General features: G+C 42.1%; 1 protein-coding gene across 4 annotated transcripts in view; it reads left to right on the top strand.

Moving 5' to 3' along the window:
- The window catches only part of KLHDC2 (kelch domain containing 2), a 110,449-nt gene that overhangs the window by 12,346 nt on the left and 72,655 nt on the right, over nucleotides 1-25,448 (top strand). For all 4 annotated transcript variants that reach the window (XM_029598374.1, XM_029598375.1, XM_029598372.1 and 1 more), the window contains 4 exons: nucleotides 22,064-22,142; nucleotides 22,244-22,327; nucleotides 23,342-23,422; nucleotides 23,509-23,567. In XM_029598374.1, coding sequence (XP_029454234.1) covers nucleotides 22,064-22,142; nucleotides 22,244-22,327; nucleotides 23,342-23,422; nucleotides 23,509-23,567 — 303 coding nt within the window. The remainder of the gene's footprint in view (nucleotides 1-22,063; nucleotides 22,143-22,243; nucleotides 22,328-23,341; nucleotides 23,423-23,508; nucleotides 23,568-25,448) is intronic.

Raw genomic sequence — 25,448 nt, 5'->3', positions numbered from 1 at the left:
GTCCCACTGGAATCAGTTATGTGAGTATCAACAGCCTTTACCGCTGCAGGGGGAATTCAGATCCAGCTCTCATATGATGGCTGTCTCTTTACAGTTTGGAGAAGGGGTGGAACTGGAGGCTCCAGACTGGATAGTGGTGACAACGGATGCCAGCCTCAGTGGTTAGGGAGGCAGTCTGCCTTGGACAGATGGCTCAAGGTCGGTAGTTGCCTGCGGAAGCAGCCTGGTCTATCAATCGTTTGGAAACTAGGGCGGTTCGCAGGGCATTGATGATTTTCCTCCCTCAGTTCCGAGAATGTATGGTGAGTTTTCTCGAACAGTGTAACAATGGTGGCATGTATCGACTAGCAGGGTGGCACAGAGTCATGCTGTGGCTCGGGAGGCCCAAGATGTTTTTGTCTGGATGGAGCGGCATTTGGAAGGGATAGCAGCTTCGCATATGGCCGGAGTGGACAATGCATGTAGACTGTCTCAGCAGGCAACAGCTGGACCCAGGGGAATGGGAGTTGTCGATGGAGGCCCTCGACTTGATTCAAGTTTGCTGGGGCAACCTCCAACTAGATCTGATGGTGTCACGGAGTAATGCCAAGGTCCCGTGGCTTTTCAGATGTGGAAGAGAGGTTGGAGCAAAGGGCATAGACACTCTAGTTCTCCTGTGGCCGTTAATAGGTTGCATGTTAATGCATCAAGAAACATCCAGATTTGTTAGTACTCGTGGTACTGGAGTGGCCACGTTGTCGGTGGTTCTCAGGTCTGATTAACGGGCCCCTCAGGTTGGCTTATCTTCCAGGTCTGTTAGGCCTTTTATTTTCTCGGATCTGGCGCATTGTTTTTCTCTCTCGAGTTGGCTGTTGAGCAGCAATGTTTAAGCTTAAAAGGTTACTCAGTCAGCTCCAAGGTTTTGGCGTGGATTACAAACTGGTTGACGGATAGAAGACAATGGGTGATGGTAAATGGAACCTACTCTGAAGAGAGAGTGGTGCTAAGTGGAGTGCCATAGGGATCGGTGTTGGGACCAGTTCTGTTCAACATATTCATGAGCGACATTGCAGAAGGGATAGAAGGTAAAGTTTATCTATTTGCGGATGATACTAAGATCTACAACAGAGTGGACACACCGGAAGGAGTACAGAGAATGAGACTGGATTTAAGGAAGCTGGAAGAGCGGTTGAAGATATGGCAGCTGGTATTCAATGCCAAGAAATGCAGAGTCATGCATCTGGGGTGTGGTAATCCGAAAGAGCTATATGCATTGGGGGGTAAAGGGCTGATGTGCACAGAGCAGGAGACGGACCTTGGGGTAATAGTGTCTAACCACGTCACTGAGCAGGCGCCGTGCACAGGGAGGCCACCCACCATCGCCAGGCACCCTGCAGCTCCTCTTGATCACGGGAGAAATGAAGAGAAAAAAAAAGAGACCATCTGGAACTGAGAGGGGAGTTACGGCGGGAGAGGCCTGATCAGAAGCCTTGCCCCCAACGTCACTGAGAACTGCGCCGACCGTTAAACGGCGCCATACCAGCAGGCGCCACACGCCAAAGGGGCGCGATAAAGGGGCTCTCCCCTTTGTGCATCCGTAGTGCATGTTCTAGTTAATATCTTTGTAATCGGATGTCTCTCGTTTTTTGTTTAATATGCCTCCTGTTATACCTTTTGCTCAAAGTATTGTAATTTGAACTTTGTAAACTGTTATGATGGCTTTACCGAATGACGGTATATAAAACTCAACAAATAAATAAAATGGTAATCCCCTTGTACAGGTCCTTGGTGAGGCCTCACCTGGAGTACTGTGTTCAGTTCTGGAGACCATAACTCAAAGGAGACAGAGACAGGATGGAGGCGGTCCAGAGAAGAGCGACCAAAATGGTGGGTGGTCTCCATCGAATGACTTATGAGGAGAGGTTGAAGAACCTGAATATGTATACCCTGGAGGAGAGTAGGAGCAGGGGTGATATGAGACAGACCTTCAGATAATTGAAAGGTTTTAATGATCCATGGTAGCCAACAAACCTTTTCCATTGGAAACAATTTAGTAGAACTAGGGGTCACTATTTGAAACTCGAGGGAGGAAGACTTAGAACCAATATTAGGAAATATTTCTTCACTGAGAGGGTAGTGGATGCCTGGAATGCCCTTCCAGAGGAAGTAATGAAGACTAAAACTGTGGATTTCAAAGGGGCATTGGATAAACACTGTGGATCCCTAAAAGGCTAGAGGATGGGAATAAATAAAGCTTAACTGGCATGGAGCGGCAGTTACTACCTTGGGAAGTTTGGACAGACTAGATGGACCATTTTGGTCTTTTTCTGCTGTCATTACTATGTTAGAGGTGGTCAATGCCACTTTGCTTCAGGTCAGGAGACTGTCCACGTCTATGGCTTATTTCTGAGTGTGGAAGGTCTTTGAGTCTGGGTGTATAGAGGGAGGTCTAGACCCGTTGCACGTGGAGATACCTCATATTTTAGTGGTTTTACAACCGGGCTTGTCCAAAGGCTTAACTTACAATCCCCTTCGGGTACAAATGGTGGCTTTTGGATATCTGAGGTAAGCTACTAGGAAGGACTTTGGCATGGCATTCAAATGTGGTACGGTTCTTGAAAGGGCCAAGCACTTAATGGCTGCCGGTGCGCAGATAATGTCCAGCGTGGAGTTTGAACTTTAGTCCTTCGAGTGCTATGCAGACCTCAGTTGGAGCAGTTATGGAAGATGTCATTGAAAGATCTCACCCTGAAGGTGGTTTTTCTGGTGGCTTTGCTCAGCCAGACAGATTTCAGAGCTGCAGGCTTTGTCCTGTAGAGGGCCGTTTCTGAGAAATATGGAAGAGGGGATGTCTTGTTTCTGCCCAAGGTTTTTTCCTCTCTTAACCTTTAACCAGACGGTGGAAATTCTTGCATTTCTGAATTGGTTGTCTAAGAAGCCAGAGGCAAGGAAGCTTCATTTGTTGGGTACTGTTGCAGTATCTAAAGGTCACAAACTGTTTCTGACAGTTGGATCATCTCGTTGGTGGAAAGAAGCTATTTTTTTGGCCTATCTCTGCAGGAGTTAGAAGGTTCCAGGGGGGTTGCAAATGTACTCTACTAGGGCACAGGTGACCTCTTGTGCTGAGTATCAGTTTTGTACACTTTTCTCTCGACATTACTGATCAGATGTTCAGGTGCCAGTGGAACAGAGTTTTGGCGAGAGTATGAGACCGGGTCTTTTGCATGCCTGCCCAATGTAGGGGTCCTTTGGTATATACTACTTGCTGGACTGATCTGGAGTATGAACAGGAAAGGAATATTTGTTCTTACCTGCTAATTTTCATTCCTGAAGTACCACAGATCAGTCCAGAGACCCAGCCCTTTATTTACAAGGATGCAATATTAGGTTCTGAATATATAAGAACATAAGAAATTGCCATGCTGGGTCAGACCAAGGGTCCATCAAGCCCAGCATCCTGTTTCCAACAGAGGCCGAACCTGGCAATTACCCAAACACCAAGAAGATTCCATGCTACTGATGCAATTAATAGCATAAACACTTTTTGATATTTGTGTTTTTAAAGGTGTGAATGTGGAGTAATTGAGGTTTTTAGATATAGGTTGTATATGTTCTATGAAGCAGTAATAATAAAAGTTTATAGAAGAATATCGGGGGTTCCCCTTTCTATCTTTGTATCTAGTATGCTGTATGCCTTGTTCCAGGGTGGGGGGGAATTTAGGGTTCTTTGCTCTTGTTACATAGGACCAGGTCAATAGGATTCCTCCCATTCTGGAAGGTAGTCATTTGGGAGTTGTAACTGTTTTTCAGATGCTGTTATCAAACCAATTTTGATTATGTAAAAAATTTGAATAAAGATATTTAAAAAAAAAAAAAAAATTTATAGAAGTTATGTATGTAGTACATTTTTTGACTCTCATTCAGTGTATTTTCCTGTAATTTTATATTTTGAGTCATGCAATTCCACCCGCATTTATTGAATTTACCTATTAGAAATTTTGTAAAAGAAAATACAGAGCTTGTGGGAAACATTAAGCAAGAGAAAGATGTGATATCTTTAGTTAATTCTCAATGGGTGAAATTTGTATGTTATTCCAAATCTACAATAAACCCTTAACTAATGGGAAATAACCATAGAGATAAAAAAAAAAATTTACAAAACAATATACAGATTCTATTAATACACAGCTTAAACATATACAAATAGCAACACTACCTCACTCATACCTCATGCATTCATTAAAAATAAACACACAAACTGTGCTTCAATATTTAGAATACACATTGCAAAAAAGATAGCAATCAATATTTTAAAAAATTTTCAAATCATACATTTTCCCCTCATTCGTGAAAGTGCCTTTTATCTATTGGAGAGAACAAAATGTTTCATATTTCAAAATGTTTAGCATGTAGAGAGAACTATCCTTATCAGCTATCTCAAAAGTTATTTTACTTTTAAATCCATGGTTTGTCATCAGATTAAAGGAATCCCTATGGCATCTCCTTTGGCTTCATCAATAGTGGGATTGTATGTGGTACATTTTTGAAACATTTGTTTATATATCTCATTTTTTCCAGCATATTACATTTTGGCATTGTTATATCTATGATTTATTTTTCCTTTGGGTGGGGGATGTCTGTCTATCAAATTTTGAATCATGGATTAATGGTTTAGATCGTAATTTGGAATTTTCTTTTCAGAACCTTGATTCAAGTATAGCGTTTTTGGATATGACAGTACATAAAGATGAAAATGAGGAATCTCCAACAACTTACAAATCTTTTGTTAGTATTTTATCCTTTCACAAGGGAATTAGTATCAGATTTTACTGTGCTTAGTCATTTGGCTCTTGCCCGCAAAGGGCTACAACCAACTTCGTGTGGAATAACACTTATTTTTAACTCATTTACTATTTCCCAAATTTTTTGCTCATTTTTTAAAAGGTTTTTGAAAAATGCATGTTTCAACTTATCTTAGTATTTGTTCCGTGAAATCACCAGCACCCCAGTGTCTGTCTTGCCGTGACGCCAACTTGCACCTCTGTGTTCTCACACTCGATCAAGAGATGTTTTCATGCTTTTTTTTTTTTTCTTGCGACATTAAAAAAAAAAACAAAAAACTCTCCGACCTCCCAACATTGCAATGTTTCGGCAGCTAATATCGCCTGCTTCAGGGGATTCAACTTTTTCTCCGCCGCTCCCGGCTCAGCCCTGCAGCACACAAACAAATGGCATATATAGTGAGGAAGTGGTAGCTTTTTAGAGAGATTATTGGTTTTCCAGTACATAAAGATGGCCATTTGCTTAGTACGTTGGTATATTGGAAACCAACCGACAGGGACACTGTGTTGCATTTTCAAAGTTTTCATCCCCATCATATTAAAGAAAATATACCGTGTAGTCGGTTCCTAAGATATCATTGTTTATGTTCTTCGGTTTCAGTATATAAAAAAATATGCTAAGGAATTGACAGATTCATTAATCAGATATCCACCTAGATGTGTTAAAGCATTTAAAGATGGTTGTATGCCAACCAACAGATTTTATTAAGACTGAAAAGGCTCTGATTTCTCATGTCATTTGCACTTTGCCTTATTCATCATGCGTGACTAATGTAAAACGGATTATACAAAAACATTGGCCTGTGTTGGAATTTTTGCCATTTTTTGTGGATAAACCTATTTTTTTCCATAAAGAAAAGTTGGAATTTGAGACAGCTTGGTTAGTAGCAGGCTTATTTATGACTAGCTGTACCCGGCCACGCGTTGCTGTGGCAGAGCCTGGTTAAGTGGAAAAGAAAGAAAAGAGACCGTGCATGGCTGTAATATGTTTAATTTCGCAATGCTTGTGGGTATACAATATTTTTAGTTGTTCCATTGTTTGTGCAGATATAGAGATTGTCAGGTTTGCTGACTCTTGAACACGCAACACATAATTGTCCATGTGAGAAGCAATTGGTTTCTAGATCTAAACCGCAGAGTTGTAAAGATTGCAATAACCATCAACAAAGCTCAAGGACAAACGCCAATCGAATTGGGAATTGCAATCGCTTAAATTGAAATGGCAGATCTGTTGGAATGATAGGGATGCGAGGAATGAGGACATCTTCACCTTTGAAAGGTCCTGTCAAGATTGTTGCTTCAATGACGTTGCTCATCAAACTTTTGACAGCAAGTAGTGTGCTGTTGCAAAGCGCTGGCTGGCTGATATTTCGTAACATGATAATCGGTACCCCGATTTTCAATTGTAGTATGTGAGGTGGCATGCCTGGGAGGTCGAGTGAATTAAAAACAGAAATCATACATCTCTCCTCTATTACAGACCCCACTATTGGACCCCCTGCACAGTTGACAATAAACAATATATCTATCCCCATAACTCGTTATGCCATTAATCTAGGCATAATCATTAATTCAGATCTTTCCATGAAACAACAAATCTCTTCACTCACCAAAAAATCCTTTTATAAACTACGACTATTAAAACATCTTCGACCGTTACTCTTTTTCCGTGACTATAGAACCATTCTTCAATCACTAATATTTTCTGGATTAGACTATTGCAACGCACTCTACCTAGGATTACCTGATTCCTCTTTACATTCCCTTCAATTGATTCAAAATAGTGCCGCCCGAATATTAACCAGGACCCCTCTACATAGTCATATCACCCCAATCCTCCAATCGTTACATTGGCTCCCAGTAAAATTTAGGATACAATTTAAAATTATGTCTATTATACATGGTCTGATCCATAACCCAACCTCCATCTGGCTTTGCTCATCATTGCGGATCTACAAACCTACCCGTCATCTACGTTCTCTTACCCAAAATCTTCTAGATATCCCCTCTCCTAAATTAGCAAGGCTAGAAGTCACCCGAAAACGAGCCTTCTCAGTTGCGGGACCCATTTTATGGAATTCCCTTCCCAACCCTCTTCGTTCAATTTCAAATCCTTCCCATTTCAAAAAATCACTCAAAACTTATCTTTTTCAATTAGCATTTAAAACACCCACTCCAGAATAAACATAAAGTCGCATTCACCCCTTCATTTACAGTCACCATCATACTTCTCAACTCGTTTTCATTTCATTTCCCCTCCCTTCCTTTGCTTCCCAACCGTTCCCTACTTTTTGGACACACTCTGTCATTTCTCTACCCCCTTCCCTTCCCCCCCCCCCCCCCCCTATATTATTAGAAAAGTCCCTCGGCAACAGTTTTTATATTTTTATTTATTTATTAAACACGTGTTTATTTTTAGCCGGAATTCGTTCCGGCTATTAAGCAATTTTATGTATTTTTAATTTTATTTAATTATTACCTTTTTCTTTTTATTCTTTTATTTTATTATTTTTCTCCAATGTAAACCACTTTGACAAAATCTAATTTTATAAAGTGGTATATAAATTCCTTTAAATAAAATAAATAAAAAAAATAAAAACTGCTTCATAAAGTTTGATCTTCGGTGAGGCATTATTTGGCTGAAGTAAAGCAGATGGCTGAAAGGTCTGTTAAATGACCGAGGTGAATGGGACCGCAATGTCCCAAGAGAGTGAAATGCAAATGAAAGTAATGTAATTTTTCCTAGCTAAGACGCCCCAGACCATAAGATGCACCTAGGATGCAGAGTGTGAAAAGAAAAAAAAATGAAAATAGTTGGTGCTAAACGTGGTCTGCCCCTGGGCGTCTGTGCGTGTTATGTAGTAAAATAGGGGAGTGGCTAACCAATTTTTTATTCCCCATGTTTTGCGGTCTGGGGAGGGCTATTTCAGAGCCTTCCCCAGATCGTGCAACTTTTGTCTTTCTGTTTATGTGTGAACTCCCCTCCCCCCAAAACCGCCCCCCATCACAACAGTTCTCTGTAAATAACCACCCCACACCCTTCTGCCCCCCCCAGCCCAGCGAAATAAAGTTAACCACCCTCCTGCCATCCCCAACAGTTGCCGAATGAATGAAACATCCCCCCCCCCATCGTGACCCCTCCCCAAGATGTTTGTTTGCAATTTAATCAGTACAACCTCCCACCCTCCAGACCCCCGAGACCTGATACATATCTCTGTCGGTGGAGCTGGCATTCAGGAGCGGTCCGGGAGCGATGTATTGGCATTGTGCCGTCGGCTGCCAGCAATGAAAATGGCTCCGACGGCCCTTTACCCTTACTATGTCACTGGGGTCCAGCAATGGCAGCGGTAGGTCCTGTGACATAGTAAGGGCAAAGGGCCACCGGCTGCCAGTCCTGAAAATGGCGTCGACGGGCCTTAGCCCTTACTATGTCACATGGGCTACCTCTGCCATTGGTGTCCCCGAGTGGCATAGTAAGGGAAAGGGCCATTGGCACCATTTTGATTGCTGGCAGCCGACGGCCGTAGTCCAGGCGATGTGTCCCGGATCACTCCTGGCCCCCCGCTGGAGCAGCCAGGAGTTTTGTCAGGTTTTGTGTGTGTTCAGAGGGTGTGGGAAGTAAAATAATTTGGCATGTGTGTAGGTGGTGTGAGCAGGGTGGTGGGTGTTTCTTAGCTGTAAAGGAAATTGTTATCTTTGCTGTTTAAGACGGCCGTACGTTTTCCCCCCACTGTTGTGGTGAAAAAAAGTGGGCGAATGTGTGAAAAAGGAAGGGAAACGTGGACCTGGAATGGCGAAAGGATTAGTGTAGCGTGTGTTTGTGTAAGGTGTAACATATGGCGCTTACGTCCAGCAGATGTCGCTGTTTTCAGGAAAAAAATGTTTGAACCTTTTTTACCTGTCACAGGTGTGACATAACTGTAATGTAAGTACAGAAGAACCTTCCTGTATGCGAAAGGAAGGTTGTGTCCAAATCTGAAAGCAATCGGTGCAGTGGTTTCTGAGATTAGCAATTTTGTACAAACTATTTAACATTTTTATTTATATAGATGATTATGGTGAAGATAAAGGCCAAATTCGGTGTGTGGGATGTTTGGTTTGTGAAAATGTTTTGGTTATCCAACAACTTAATCATAAGAATTTACAACATCCATATGATCTACCCGGTCTCTTTTCTTGTATTTCTAAATGTGTTATATATGCAGTCATATGTCCGTGTTTTTATATCTATATCTGACAAACTAAGAGACAAATCAAGCAGAGGATTATTGAACATAAAAGTTCCGGACATTTAAAGAAAATGCTCCCCTAGTTGCTCATTGGGCTTCGACATACGCATACTGTTGAGGATATTACATTTTTTTGTGATCAAACAACTATATGACACACGGGGGTGGATGATGTTTCCCATAGACTGCGACAGTGGGAACAAACTTCAAGTTTATTTAGGGAATAGCCACTGCTATTAATTGCATCAGTAGCTTGGGATCTTCTTAGTGTTTGGGTAATTGCCAGGTTCTTGTGGCCTGGTTTGGCCTCTGTTGGAAACAGGATGCTGGGCTTGATGGACCCTTGGTCTGACCCAGCATGGCAATTTCTTATGTTCTTATGATCATCTATAATTGGCAGACATTGGTGCCCTTTGTTCTTAATAGTGGTCGGCGTTTGTGATTCTGCTCTTATGAGTGAAGAAGGGAGATCAAATGTTATTAGTGTGACGCTTTGTGGGGTTTTTTTTAATATAAAGACAGAAATATGTGAGACACGTAAGCGTCGGAGCGCCGCAGAGGGTGGTGGCGTTTGCCTGCATTTAGTAGGTGGTGTGAATAAAGGATAGATTAAACATTTATTGGTGCAATATTTTGTGTATCTTCTGATTGGTTGATTCTTTTCATACAATGGTGGTAAAATGAAAGATACATAATGAAGGTTTAATGAAGAACTACAAAATCTAAAACTTTCCCTCAGACGGAACGAAAGCAAATGGTGCAAATCTCCTTCAGTTTCCACCCTCTCTGCCTACAAACTTGCTCTTGCTCTCCACCACTACAAAAATTCCTTGCTAAAAATCAAGAGACTTCTATGTTCATAAGATCCATCATATGATCTTTGATGCTAAAGCCCTTTTCGCCTACGTCTCCAACTTAACTCAAATCCAAATACCTGACATTCCATTTAACAAAGCCCAAGAAAAAGCAGAGGAGCTTGCCCTCTTCTTCAACAACAAAATAGCCAACCTTCTTTCTAAGAATTCGCTCATTACCTCTTCCCCTCACAGTACCTTTATACACCATAACAAAAACATCTCACTCAATTCATTTGAACCCACTACAACTTCGGAGATCCTTAGAATACTGAAAAATATGAAACCATCGACACACCCATTAGACCAGAGCTTTCCAAAGTGTGTGTCGCGACACTTTTGTGTGTCGCGACACTTTACTGTGTCGCCTGAGGTGTGCCGGTGTGTCGCGCAAGCCCAGTGCACGTGACACACCGGCAAGTGCAGGGGCTGGGAACCCATGACTCCGAGCCAGATATGGCTCTTTTGAGGGCTGCATCTGGCTCGCAGACAGTCGCCACACTTTCCCGCTGACCCAGCTGCTCCCCGGTTCTCCTCCGCCCGGGCGGAACGCGGCAGGACAGCTGGAGTCAGCGGCACCGGCGTGCTCTCTTCTTCCCGCCCCCCCCCCCCCCCCCGGAAGAGGAAGTGGAGAGTATCGGGTGCGTGCGCGGCAAGAAGAGGCCACGCTAGTGCGCTCGGCATCGGCCCGAAGAAAAAAAGACTGCAGCGCGGCTCGGAGGAAAATGAAGAGGTTCAACCGCGGCCGATGGGACTCCGCCTCCGCGAGGGCTGAAAATGAAGAGGTTAGCGTTGGGAGGAGGCTGCTGCTGCCGCGAGTTCCCGGGGTGGGGGAGAGAGAGAGTGAATGAGCGAGCAAGCATGTGTGTTTGCTCGCTCATTCACTCTCTCTCTCCCCCACCCCGGGAACTCGCAGCAGCAGCAGCCCCCTCCCAACGCTAACCTCTTCATTTTCAGCCCTCGCGGAGGCGGAGTCCCATCGGCCGCGGTTGAACCTCTTCATTTTCCTCCGAGCCGCGCTGCAGTCTTCTTTTCTTCGGGCCGATGCCGAGCGCACTAGCGTGGCCTCTTCTTGCCGCGCACACACCCGATACTCTCCACTTCCTCTTCCGGGCCGCGGAGGGGGGGGGGGCCTGTGTGTGTGTGTGAGTGAGAGATTGCATGTATGTGAATGATTGAGAGCCTGTACATGTTAAAAAGAGTATGTCTGTGATTGAGAGCCTGCCTGTGAGAGAGAGAGAGCATGAATGTAAGTTTACCATTGGGAACCTGTATGTGTAAGTTTGTGATTGAAAACCTGTTTGTGTGAAAGAGTATGTGTGTATGATTGAAATCCTTTGTGTGTGAGAGAAATCATGTGTATGTATGATTAAGAGCCTGTGTGTATACGTAAGAGAGAGATCATGTGTGTCTGTGTGTGATTGAGAGCTGGTTTAGGTGATGGAGCATGTGAGTATGTGATTGAGAGCCTGTGTTTAAATGAGAGAGAGAGACTATGTGTGTCTGTGTGTGATTGAGAGCTAATTTAGGTGAGGGAGCATGTGAGTATGTGATTGAGAGCCTGTGTGTAAATGAGAGAAAGAGAGGACATGTTTGTAAGCATGTGAATGAGAGTGTGTGTGTGAGAGAAAAAGACAGCATGTATGTGTGTGATTGAAAGCCTGTGTGTGTGTAAGCGTGAAAAGATAGACAGCATGTGTGTAAATGTGTAATTAAGAGCCTATATAAGTGAGAGAGAAAAAACGTGTATATGTGAGTACTGAGAGCATGTGTGTATAGGTGTGTCATTGAGAGCCAGTGTGAGAGAGAGCGCTGGTATGTGACTGAGAGAGGAGAAAGTTCCAAGCAAACCACCCCTCCTCCTGCTAATTCAGAACAATCTCAGGAGACCTGGATATCAAACGTTCCCAGGTATGCAGAGCAAAAAAATGTTTGTATCCTTATTATTTTTCATTACTGGGTCTTTGTGTCTGCTATTTTGAAATATTTTGTTGGTATCTGGAAATGTTTTATATGAGTTTTTAATTATTGGATATTCCACTCATCAGCTGTTTCGAAATATGTTCTTTTTGTTAGTACAGTTTTACTGCTGATGATTTTATATTTCTTGATTTGTTTTATAAGGATGGGTGATGTTTCTTTTTTACTTTGTTACACTGCATACAGAGACTCTGGCTTGTTGCAGTTTCCAATTCAGTTTTTGTCTGCATGCTTCTTGTTATGCGTTTTGGTCTCTTTATTCTATGTTAGGTGAGGGACAGCACGTGATTCAGGTGAGGTTTTCTGCTGGCGTGTAGTTTCTGTGTAGGACTCTATAGCAGCCTGACTTGGTCCGTTTTCCTAATAGGAGATGTGTTGGTGTCTTAAGGCCTGGTGTAATATTTTCAGAGACTTATTGTACTTTAAAAGTGTGATCTTACATAAAATGCACACATTTACTTGTACTTAGTTTTAAACATATTGTATGGCTCTCATGGAATTACATTTTAAAATGTGGCATTTATGGCTCTCTCAGCCAAAAAGGTTCCTGACCCCTGGGCAAGTGGGAGCCAATGCGGCCGCCGGTGGACCTCATCCCACTGGCGGCTGAGCAGTAAAGAATCGCTGTGCTGTGTGCCGCGGACACACAGCAGGAAGATCGGCATGGCCTTGGTGGAGCTCACCTCACCACGGCCTGAAGAACAAGGTCACGTCGAAACGTGCAGATGCTCCACCTCCTTCCTGCCCACACGGCCCCGGAAGGAAAATGTTGCCGGAGCCGCCCGGGCAGAAAGGGGGAGGAGCATCAGCCGCATGCAGAAGAGGAGCAGCGTCGTTACAGCGTGTGAGAAGAGAAGGCCCCCACCGCGGATCGGTCCGAAAAGATCAGGGCCGCTGCAGAGCCCGTCCTGCAGCGACCCGTGAAGAGGAGGCCCAGAGGTAAGAGAGAGGCTGAGGGCCTGTAGAGTGTGTGCATGTATGAGGTGCGTTGAGAGATTGGATTGCGTGTATGAGGTGCGTTGAGAGATTGGGTGTGGGAGTGAGGACCTGAATGTTTGCAGAGACAGCATGTGAGAACCTGTATGTGTGTGCGAGAGACAGCATGGGATAGTGAGAGCCTGTGCTTGAGCAAGACAGCATGAGGGAGTGAGAGAGAGCCTGGGTGTGTAAGAGTCAGACAGCATTTGCAAGAGAGAGACTGTATGAATGATTGTATGAGCGAGAGCATGTGAGAGTGAGAGCCTGTGTGTGTGTGTGTGTGTGTGAGAGACAGAGAAAGCATATGAGAATGAGAACCTGACAATGTTTGAGGGAAGAAGACAGATGGAGAGAAAAGAAATAGAAAAAAAGACAATATGAAAGGAATTGGCAAAAAAATAAGAAAGGGCAGGTGGAACAAAAAAGCCTGTGACCAACCGATTAGAAAACTAAGTTCAGACAGCAAAGGTAAAAAAAAAAGAAAGAAATTACTTTTTACTGATTGGCACATGTAATCTTTGGTAATGTGCAAGAGTAGCACTTTCTCTATGCAGATCCCACAATGTACGAGATCAACATGGAGGAAGTGGAAACCCACGGGGCCTGCACAGAGGAGGCAGCAGAATGGGCTTCAGTGCCAATAGCAGCAATCAGCGCCTCCCCAATAGCCATGCGGCATCAGTGACAGTGGCAGCAGAGGAATGAGAGAGGCTCTGAGGTTGCTGGCAAAAGAAAGAGAGGGGGTCTGCCTTTAGTGTGCATGTGTATGAATGGGAGTCTGCCTAGGGGTGTATGTGTGTGAATGCATGGGTGCCTGCCTGAGGGTGTGTCTGTGTATGAGAATGTATGGGTGTCTTCCTGGGGTTTGTATTTGTGAGAATAGGTGCCGGCCAGTGTGTAGTATGTGTGTGTGTGTGTGAGAATGAATTGGTGCCTGCCTGGGGGTCTGTGTGTGTGAGAATGAATGTGTGCATTCCTGGGGGATGGTGAGGGAGTGGTGTGAAAATGAATGGGAGCCTGCCTGGGGGTCAGTTTCAGTGTGTGAGAATGACTGGAAGCTTGCCTGGGTGTGTGTGTTTGTGTGTACGTGAGGGAGCCAGAGAGAGTGTGTATGAGAAAATCCAGGGGAGTAAGAGTTTGTGTGGGGGGGGGGGGGGGGTGTGTGTGGAGGGGGAGAGAGTGTCTTAGAGCCTGAGAGTGTGTCAGTGTCTGTGAGAGCGAGAGGTTATGGTGGGTATAAAAGCATGAATGTGTATGTATGTGACAGTGTATGTGTGAGAGAGAATGGACATGTGAGTCTGTGTGAGAGAGGATAACCTCCTAATCCTGGACAATATCAGGGTGACTGGAAAACAAGAGCTCCCACGTATGGACAGCAGGGGCTTTTTAAAATCCTTATTAGTTTTAATTATTGGGTGTTATTTGATATATGTGCTGTTTTGAAATATTTTATTGGTGTTTGGGAAATTGTAAAAAATGTATGATTTTAATTAATAGAAATTTTATTTATCAGTAGTTTTAAAATATTCTTTTATTAGTATGGTTTTACTATTATAACTGATGCTTTGTTTCTTGATTTTATTTGTTTTATGAGGAATGGTGGTTCTATTTTTCCATTGTTAATACACAGAGTCTGGCTTCTTGGGGTTTCCATTTCAGTTTTTGTCTAATTTGTGCTCCTTTATTTTGTATTCTGTATTTGGTGTGAGGGTCTGTCTCTGCTCTGTGTGTGTGACCATTATCAGAGATTCTGCTAGCATAGGGATCTATAGCAATCTGGTTTGTTTTGTTTCCTCAGTAGGTGGTGTATTGGTATTCTAGGACCCAGTGTAATATTTACCCTTGCTTTTTCACAGGTAGGGTTATTGTTGTTTGAGTCCTTGGTGTTATTACTGTTATGTTACAATGGGATTGCAGTATAGATTTTGAGTGTCTTTTTTATGAGGTTTTATTTTAGTTCACAATGTGCCTGGCAGTGGAAGGTGTTTGTGCTGCTGTTACTGTGAGGTGACACCAGCATTTGAAAATATCTTTCAGTATGATGAGCTGTAAGGGAAACATTCAAGCTCCATTGTTTGGGGGAATTTCAGTGGATGCACAGAGTTACAGAACTGGAGGTGCAGGATTTATATTGACATTCTGTCCCTTCCTATAAATTCCAGACTTCACTTTCTCATAGCCATATATAATTAGTTGAATGAGGCTATCAATTTTATAGTGTGAAACTGGCCAGCTTTTTAAAATTACGCAGAAGACCCTTTGGACTTTATTAACACCAAATATTCAAAAGCTGTGTTCATCCCATCAAGCTCATATATCTCATTAAAGAGGTAAATTGAATAACACAATAACTTTGTTTTATTATTGTTGTTCATAAATTATAACAATAACATTAATCTTGGAATATTATATATTTTTAATATAAATGAAAGGTTTTCACAAGATAGGTTGTGTCGTGAAACATTTTATTATGTATATATTTAAGGAAACATACATACATTGTCGAAATACATTTCGTTCGTTTAACCTTTAACCTCTGGTTTGCTAGTAGACTGAATTACTGTGTCCCGAAATTATGTTTGTCTAAAAAGTGTGTCACCAACATGAAAAGTTTGGAAAGCTCTGCATTAGACCAAATCCCTTCCAAATTACTCCTCCTTATTCCGGACACCATATCCAAAGCTCTGACAGACATAATCAACTGCTCTTTATCTAAAGGACTCTACCCTGACGACCTCAAAATGGCATCAATCAATCCGCTCTTAAAAAAACCAAAGTTAGACCCAGACGACCCCTCCAACTTTCGCCCTATCTCAAACCTCCCATTCATTGCTAAAGTCATGGAAAAACTGGTTAACTCTCAATTATCAGACTACCTGGAAGACCACAAAATTCTCTACCCTTCACAATATGGCTTCAGGAAATCGTTAAGTACAGAATCTCTACTAATTTCCTTAATAGACTACCTCACCCTAGGCCTAGACAAAGGCCAGTCCTACCTTTTGATTCTCTTGGACCTCTCAGCCGCCTTTGATACTGTTAACCACTCCATGCTCCTAAACCAACTATTGAAAATCGGCATAACAGGCTCTGCACTATCCTGGTTCCACTCATTCTTAAAAAACAGAGGCTTCAAGGTAAAAATTCACAGCAAAGAATCTAAACGCTACCCTTCATCTCAAGGAGTTCCCCAAGATTCATCCCTCTCACCCACCCTCTTTAACATTTACCTCCTCCCTCTCTGCCAGCTATTAACCAACTTGAACCTTAAACACTACCTTTATGCCGACGATGTCCAAATTGTGAAACCAATCAAAGAATCCATTAAAAAAACCCTCGATCTTTGGGATTATTGTCTGCAAGAAATCAACTCCCTCCTTTCCAGTATGAATTTAATCCTAAATTCCTCAAAAACGGAACTCCTTCTCATATCCTCTGAGATCTGCCACACCCCCACAATTCCTCAAACTAATTTACAAACAACAAAAGTAAGAGATTTGGGCGCAATCATCGATAATAGGCTTAACTTAAAAGCTTTCATAAACCAAACTACTAAAGACTGCTTTCATAAACTACATGTTCTAAAAAGAATAAGACCACTGTTCCACAACCATGACTACAGGACTATCCTACAAGCAATAATCTTCTCCAAGTTAGACTATTGCAATTCTTTATTATTAGGTATCCCATCAGCTCACACCAAACCGCTACAAATGGTTCAAAATACGGCAGCCAGAATTCTAACAAATACAAGGAGAAGAGAGCACATCTCCCCAATCCTTAAAGATTTACACTGGCTGCCAATCCATTTCAGAATTCTTTATAAGTCAATCACCATAATCTACAAATCCATACAACAAATCGCTCCTCTCAACCTACAAATCCCTTTCATAAAGCATACATCCTCCAGACCCATAAGAGAGTTCTACAAAGAGTCTCTACAAGTACCGCCTTCCAAAACGTCCCTCCACATAACTTACAGAGATAGGGCTTTCTCCACAGCAGGACCCACTCTTTGGAATTCCATACCAACGGAACTTAGACAGGAACCCTGCTTACTGACATTCAGGAAAAGACTTAAAACATGGCTTTTCAAACAAGCCTTCCCAGACTCAGATTAAAAACATTTCTATCCGATATTCAACCTCCAAGCAACATCTTTCTTATTATAACCATCCTGGTAACCTACCCCTAAGCATTATAAACATTCAGAATTTTCATTACTTATGATTTATTCTTTATTGTTAAAAACTACATATTTATACTGAACAATTCATTGTAAATCACTCACTTCCATTATTGGAAATTCTACCATTCTACGGGTTTACACACTATGTTAAAGTTACTATCTTTTCTTCTTCTTGCTCCTAGTTGTACGACTCCTTGTTTATTGTAACTGCATTTATATTTTGTATTGTACATATTATCACCCCATTGTTTACTGTAAACCGGCTTGATGTGATATTATCACGAATGCCGGTATAGAAAAAATTAAAATAAATAAATAAATAACGCATCTGTATGCCATAGAGGGCAGTGGCATCTGGTCATGAGACACATAAGCGTTGGAACGTTACAGAAGATGGCTGCGTCTGTTTGGTTGTTTGTAGAAGATGGATTTTTTTTTTTTGCGGTTTTCTGAAAAGCTGGGAATAATTGTCGGTAATCAATTTACAGTTATATTGTGGTAATTCATAGTATGGATTTTAAATACATTCAGATTTGATTTTGTGTTTCGGCAGCTAACACGCAATGAAATTGGGAGTTAGTAATGAGAAATTGGGAGTTAGTAATGAGAAATGAAACGTTATACAGACTTGCAAGAGCATTTGTGGTAATTGTTTTTTGAATTCAGATATGGCGATGATATGTATGGATTATAGTGGTTTGTTATATCTATTGTAGGATATTTATCCTCCTGAAGAAGCCCTATAGAGTGAAATGAGGGTCCCTTGTAGGGGAAGATTAGTTATCTCAAAACGAACCCTTTCACATCAACATTTGGGGATGACCGTTGGTGAGAGGCATCGTTTTGAGATAGCTGATAAAGACTGTTCTCTCTACATAATAAACATCATTTTGAAATATAAAGCATTTTGTTCTCTTCAAGAGATAAAAGGTACTTTCATGAATGAGAGGAAAATATGATTTGAGATTTTTTGTAACATTGCTGTCATTCTTTTTGCAAGGTGTATTCTAAATATTGAAGCACAGTTTCTAGTGTTTCTATTTCTAATGAATGAGGTATGAGTGAGGTAGTGTTGCTATTTGTATATGTTTAAGCTGCTATATTTTGTAAATTTTGTTAAAAAAAAATTGTTTTTGTATCTGTATGGATATTTCCTATTAGTTAAGGGTTTGTATGTTCAGAATCTAAACAGGATTACCAGGTTTGATTTGGTTCCATGGGGTTGATGGGGGGGGGGGGGGGGCGCTCCAACCCTTGGTTTGACGTTCGCCTTGAGTGGACAGGGTATAGTTGTGTTTCACTCTAATTTGCCTTTGGTACAGGTCACTCTGTTATGTAGCAGTGCCTCAAAGGTTTTATTCTCTGCCTCCATCTGCTGTTAGGCATGCAAAACCCACTCTGTCTGGACTGATCTGGGGTGTGAACAATAACAAAATTAGCAGGTAAGAACCAATTTTCCTATAGGGGGCAGTACTGGATTGTGGATTGCCAACTGGTTAAAAGACAGAGTAGGGCTAAATGGTAAATTTGAATACAAGGCCTCTGGAATCTTTTGAGAGCAATTATCAGATCAACCTTCTGGGTTTGAGAGCAAAGAGACACTATCAACTTGCACATCTTCAGGGAAAGAACATCCTGATTCAAACAGACAACCAGGTCACCATATTTTACGTCAACAAGCAGGGGGGAATGGGATTATGGCCTCTTGTCAAGATGCCTTAATCTGGCATTGGACGAAGACAAATTAACTGCTCTTTAGGCCACTTATCTGCCAGGGAATATGCTGGCCAGATTGATTCAGCAGAGTGTTTCAACCACATGAGTGGTCTCTACAGCAGTCCGTGACCAATTAACTCTTCACCTTATGAAGTCTACCATTAGTGGACCTGTTCATCTCACAGCAGAACACAAAACTAAATCAATTTTGCTCAGTTCTATAAAGTGACAACAGGTTGGTTCAAGACGTTTTCCTCCTCAGCTGAGGACAAAGCCTCATGTACACTTTTCCACAGTGCAAAGTTCTTCAGGATCACTCTTATCTAATTCTCATAGTCCTGGCATGGTCAAGGCAGATCTGATGTGTCTATCTCGTACAACTTCCAGTAGTTTTCCCATACATCTGGGAAGAGACCCTGCACTGCTGATGCAGGAAGATGGGACATTGTGGCCTTAACTCTCAGCTTGGATGTTGAGTGCTCAGTGATACAGGATCCTCACTTAACAGAAATTGTGGACCTACTTGTCTCTTCTAGGAAACCTTCCACTAGAAGAAATTATGCCTTCAAATGACACTGTTTGGCGCACCTGTGCTAACAGAATGTTTTGGAACCATATTCCTGTGAGCTTAACAATCTCCTAAAATACTTGCTCCACCTTTCTGACTCTGGCCTCACCACCTTGTCTGTATGGGTGCACCTCAGCACTATAGCAGCTTACCATACTCAAATAGCTAGCAAATCGATCTCATCTCATCTCCATTAATATCTTGCTTTAAGAAAAGCCTATGGCATATTAAATCCCCAGTACTAAAGCCACCTGTTCATGGGACCTGAATGTAGTCCTTTCCTAACTAATGAAGCTGTTTTTTGAACCCTTGGTGTCAATTTTTCTAAAAATTGACATGAAAGGTGAAGTTACTCATTGCAGTGACTTCAGCTAGAAGTCTGAGAACTTTAAACTCTCATCTGCTATCCTGTGTACATGCAGTTCTTCCACAACAGGGTGGTTTTCCATACTCTCCCAAAATATCTCCCAAAGATAGTCTTGGCTTTTCATGTCAATCAATCCATCATATCTGCCTTCTTTCCTAGGCCCTATGCGCATGAGGGTGAAAAACCCCTACATACTCTGGAATGCAAAAAGGTTTTAACCTAAAAACATTTTTATTCTGCAAACTCTATTCTAACTATCTGACACCTGATCATCCCAGCCCTCAACAGAACTCGCAAGCATAATCCTCCTCTTCATGCTCTCCTGATGTACCCTCCTTTTTCACCCTTCCCTGCTCTCTCACTTGATTCATTAAATTCATTGAAAATGTTCTCCTCACTATTCTGTTATTCAACTACTAAGAAAAAAATGTTTACTGTTCACAATACTCTACTGTTCCCAACTACCATGTTAACTCCATTTGATTGTATGCTAATTGCATATTTTGTAAACCGTTATGATGGCTCTACCGAATAACGGTATATAAAACTCTACAAACAAACATATTACAAGAAACAAACTTAACTGCATAAAAAAAAACCTCCCAGCTGACCATCTCATGAGATCCCAACAGACTAGGAATAGCAGTTGCGTACCTAGCTGGCTGAGTGCATTATTAATGCTACGCCTCAGCAGGACTGCAAATCACAAGTTCAGCGAAGGCTATGGCTGCTTCTGTTGTTCAGCTTCAAGAAGGAGAAATTATACTTTATCTGATAAATTTCCTTTCTTTGAAGCCAGTCAGACTAGTCCAGACAGATGGATTATGCATCCTGACCAGCAGATGGAGACACAGAGCACCAGACCCACTGGTATTCATATATGCATCTGTACTGACTAACTCTGGACAACATGAATCACTATCCATAACAAACAAACCCACATCTGCTTTCTTATCTCTATAGTAGAAGCTGTGGGTTTTTTGTCTTTTTTTAAAGCAAAAGGCTTCTGAAATCATAAGAACAAAAGCAAGAGTTAATGGGCAAAGAATATACCTGTCAACCAAACAGTTCTTAATACATACTGAAGTGAAGTGTGTTTAAAAAAAAAAACCAAAACGTAAAACCCAGAGCAGAATTTGGTAGCTAAAAGGGAGTGATTTGGACTATTCTGACTGGTTTCAAGGAAAGCAAATTATCAGGTAAAGTGTGATTTCTCCTTCTTTGACAGTCGAGCTAGTGCCTGTTTAGGGCAGGATGCTGCCAATCCTGCACTCGTAACTCCTACTGCAAAAGAACCCTCTTGCCTAGCCCCCACATCTGAGTGATTTATGCTTGGCAAAGGCATACAGGGAAGACCAAATTGCTGCCCTGCAGATTTCCATCAGATAAATTGGGCAAACCTTTGCCCAGAATGTAGCCTGAACTTCATAAAATGTACCCTGGCCTGCTTGGTCAAAAGTTTGACTGCATCAATATATGCTTCAGTGATGACATCTATAATCCATTGTACAGTAGAGGCCTTAAAAATGGCCTGTCCAAAGCGCATACCTCCATACAACACAAAGATGATCAGATCTCCTGAAATCATTAGTGACTTTAAGGTATCTCAAAAGCAGACTCCGTTTCTCCAGCCCACATCTCATGTGATAAGTTGACCCTTCATTATGCATATGGAACGAAGGGAAACACACCAACTGATTGACATAAAAGGTGCACACCACTTTCAGCAGAAACAAAGGCACAGTTGTGATTCGAACAACTCAAAAATCCTCCAGAACAGGGTGTATGTCTAGGAAGTTGATAACTTTCAGTCTTCAAGAGTTACCCCTCTTCAGAAGATGAGCCTTTTCAAGGGTGAAGCCATTAGACAGAATTGATCCAGATCCTCCAGAAGTTTGGGCCCTGAAAAAGTAATCCCTTTTCAGACACCTTGAAAGGGGAGAGATTCAAATTAGATAACAGCATTCCCAAATTGTAAGGCATTGTTCCCCAACCCTGTCCTGGGGGCCCACCAGCCAGTCGGGTTTTCAGGATATCCACAGTGAATATGCATGAAAGAGAATTTGCATGTTATGGAGGCAGTGCAAGCAAATATTCTCTCATGCATATTCATTGTGGATATCCTGAAAATCTGACTGGCTGGTGGGCCCCCAGGACAGGAGCATTAGTGCTGTCTTTTTCTGATGTGGTCTCCCCCCATACAGCTCTTGCTACATGTCTCGCACCTACTGAAATCTAATAAACTTATAGTAGATTGAATTTTCCTTTTTGAAACACACTTAACAGAAGTTTAATTTGTTGGTGTTAATTAGAATATAATTGGTTTATATATTAAGCTTTATACTTTTTTTTTCTTGACTAGGTTAATCTTTTTTGGTGGTTATGGTTACTACCAAGAAGATAAAATCGGGACTTTTGAATATGATGAAACTTCTTTTGGTGTAAGAAGCAAACAACTTTGTTCTTTACATGTTGTCCATTATTTCATGACTTTGGCATGCACATTGGTGTAATAATTTTTTTTTCCTTCTCACTTTGATAGAATTCCATTTATCCAAGAGGGTGGAATAATCATGTTCATGTTCTTGACACTGAAACCTTTACTTGGAGTCAGCCCATTACTACGGTATTGTGCATTTTAATTAATTAATTTATTTATTTAGTGATTTTTTTATATACCGCGGCACGTTAATAACATCACCTCGGTTTACAATAAACAATAATTAGCAACAAGCTTTACAGACAAAATTAACTAATGTGAACATATCCTATCATATATCATAACACATCATAGATAAATTAAACACAAGTTAAGAACAAAGAACAATTAAACTACAGATAATAAATTCTAATGTTAAGGGCAATTTTAAATGAAAATTGGGAGTTAAGAGATTGGTAAAGTAAAAATTAGCGGAGGTATAATGACAATGGGTGGTGATTACTGGGCAAGTAAATATGGATCAAAGAAAACAGAGTTAAGTAATAGGCATTTCAGGAAACGGATGATCATTGGGAGAATGCTTGTTCAAACAGCCAAGTTTTGAGATTCTGCTTGAATTTCTTATGGCAGGGTTCTAGACGCAGGTCTGTGGGCATTTTGTTCCAGAGGTTTGTTCCGGCAATAGTGAATGAGCGATCTCTAGTAGCAACGTGTTTGTGTTTAATCTACTCAGAGTACTAGTTTCTCTAGTACTCTGAGTAGATTTTGTGTATAGTTCAGACAAGTCATGCTTCTTTTTTTTTGTGGTGGTTTTTCTCCTGTTTGCTTTCTGGTACATAGCATAGAAATCCATGGAGTTGTATACGTTTGCTCAGACTACTGTATGGGTTTTCTTTTTGTTGTTGCTCTTCAATGATGTCTGTTGCGCTGTATAGTGTGATGACTACATTGCTGTAGGATTTCCTGTTCTAGAGTGGGAAGAAGGTTAAATTAGCATTTCTGTGGTAATTTATCCTGTTTTTCTTTAACATGGATTTTAAATTACAAGTCCTCTTTTTTTTTTTTTTTTTTTTTTCTTGAGTAGTAAATGAACTGTAGGCCCATCTTGATATGGTCTCCACTATCTACTTTCTGGGTCTGCTATATGTACTGTGATATGGTAAAGTGGATGCTTTTACTAATGAAATGTTTCTGTAACAGGGTAAATCTCCCTCGCCTCGAGCAGCACATGCTTGTGCAACTGTGGGAAACAGAGGCTATGTGTTTGGCGGCAGATATAGAGTAAGTGTTAAGCAAAGGAATATGGTCTTGCTGATTTTCCTCTGCCTTAGGGTAATACCCATTACGTTTTTGTCTGTCTGTTTTAGGATGCTAGAATGAATGACCTTTATTTCCTTAATTTTGACACATGGGAATGGAATGAAGTGTGAGTAACTGTTTTAGATTTATTTAGAAAATAAGTCAATTTTATATTGCATATAATTAAAACCCTTGTAATGGAGCCAGCTTCTTGAATCATGCCACTCCACTGTTCTTTGGGGGAACCTGAGTTGGGATTCCCTGTCCCCCGGGGCTTGTCAGACCTGGGAACACATTGCAGGGGCAAGGACTTCTGCTACTGTAGCGGCCAGTGCTGGCAAATGAGTGGTGCTGAGGCTGGGCCTCCTGCCTTCAGGCCAGTTAAACTTTTCTAATGTTGCCCCTGGTAAGGGATAACAAGGGAAAAAGAGATCAAAATGCTAAATTTTTAAATATATTTTTCTTTTGCACATAAACTAGAAAGTCTTAGTTTATGTAAAGCTTGAATATAAGCAGAGAATTTGCTTTTCCCTGTACGTACCTGGATCAGTCCAGACTCCTAGGTTTTTTTCCTCTCCACCAGCAGATGTAGACAGAGGTTTTGACCGACTCTGCCCTATACCCTGAGGTGCCACCTACAGTACGTCAGTATTTCTCTGTCTCCAGCAGATGGTGGAGATGCAAAATCCTATAGTCTGTAGCTAGTTTGAAAAAAAAAAGAAGACACAAGTTGTTTTCAAGGGGATTTGGCTTTAATCCTTTTAGTGTAGTGATAGTGTTAGTATTTCTTTAAAAAAAAAAAAAAAAGGGAGGCTCTTTAAAACCCGGCAGGAGCGTTTCCCTTTAGCTCTCAGGAGGTCTGCAGGCCATAAGGGGACCATACTCCCTGATATCAAGGTTTCGCTCTTAAGAGTTGAGAACCCTGTCTTACAGCACGGTCCTTAGTTGGGGGTGATACCGGGGAGCCCGGCTCACTCACCCCGGGGCAGTGCGGACCCGTTTTACTTACAATTCCAGAGAGAACAGAGTGCTGCTGCAGGTTTGGATGCCCGTTTTTACCGCTGCTGCAGCCCGGGAAAGTTCATTTAAAAAAAAAAAAAAAAAAAAAAAAAAATTTTTTTGTTCTCAGCCGCTTTGCGATGCCTTGCAGTCTTGCCTGCAGAGATGCACGCACCTTTGCCATGATGGGCTTTGTGCTTCTGCCTTCCCGAAGGGGAAGACACTTCGGGGGAGCCGTGTCTCGGTCCCAAAGGGGGCTCCACAGTGTCCAGACGCTCACTGCTGGCTGAGCATGGAAATGGAGGCCATTTTGGCCACGTTTCATGCGCTGGCACCAGTCGCAGAGGGGGGAGGGAGTTCCCCTCCTCCTCTTTCTCCACAGCCTACAGCCCCTGCGGGAGGCTGTCATTAGTCAAATCTCCTAGCCCGACAGAGGAGAACTCCAAGGGGGCTTCAGACTCCTCATTTGATTCTCTTCAGGTTTTGTATTATTGCTGTATAAAGCCTTTAAGGCCAGAAGGGCAGCTCGAAAGCACTCTGGAGAGGGTCTCAAGGTGCGAGCAGACCAGGAGCCCAGTGGTCCAGGTAGCCATAAGGGCAAGAGATCCCGGCTGACGAAGGCAGTGGAGGATCCGAAAGCCAAAAGACCACTACGGACTTATCCGCGAGATGATTCGTCCTCAGAGGATTCGGAGCAGGGCACTCAGGAGCCTAGCGTGGCATCTCATCAGGGGAAGCAACCGGATGAGGACCAGGATCTGCCTATTGATCATGGAGGTCCTCAAATTGTTGAAGGAGATGACCCAAAGGTGGTCTGCCTGTTTCACAGAGATGAGTTAGGCCCATTAATTCTGGCCATTCTGGAAGAACTGGGTACCGAAACCCCTCCGGAGGATTCTCGAATAGGTTCTGTGGATCCAGTCATGGTGGGCCTGCAGGGTCCAACCAAATCATTCCCCTTTCATCTCTCTGTTATGGACTAGTTCCGAGAGTGGGATACTCCTGACCT

Source organism: Rhinatrema bivittatum, chromosome 4, assembly GCF_901001135.1.
Source record: "Rhinatrema bivittatum chromosome 4, aRhiBiv1.1, whole genome shotgun sequence".
NCBI classification, from domain to species: Eukaryota; Metazoa; Chordata; class Amphibia; order Gymnophiona; family Rhinatrematidae; genus Rhinatrema; species Rhinatrema bivittatum.
This window is presented reverse-complemented; position numbering and strand designations above follow the sequence as displayed.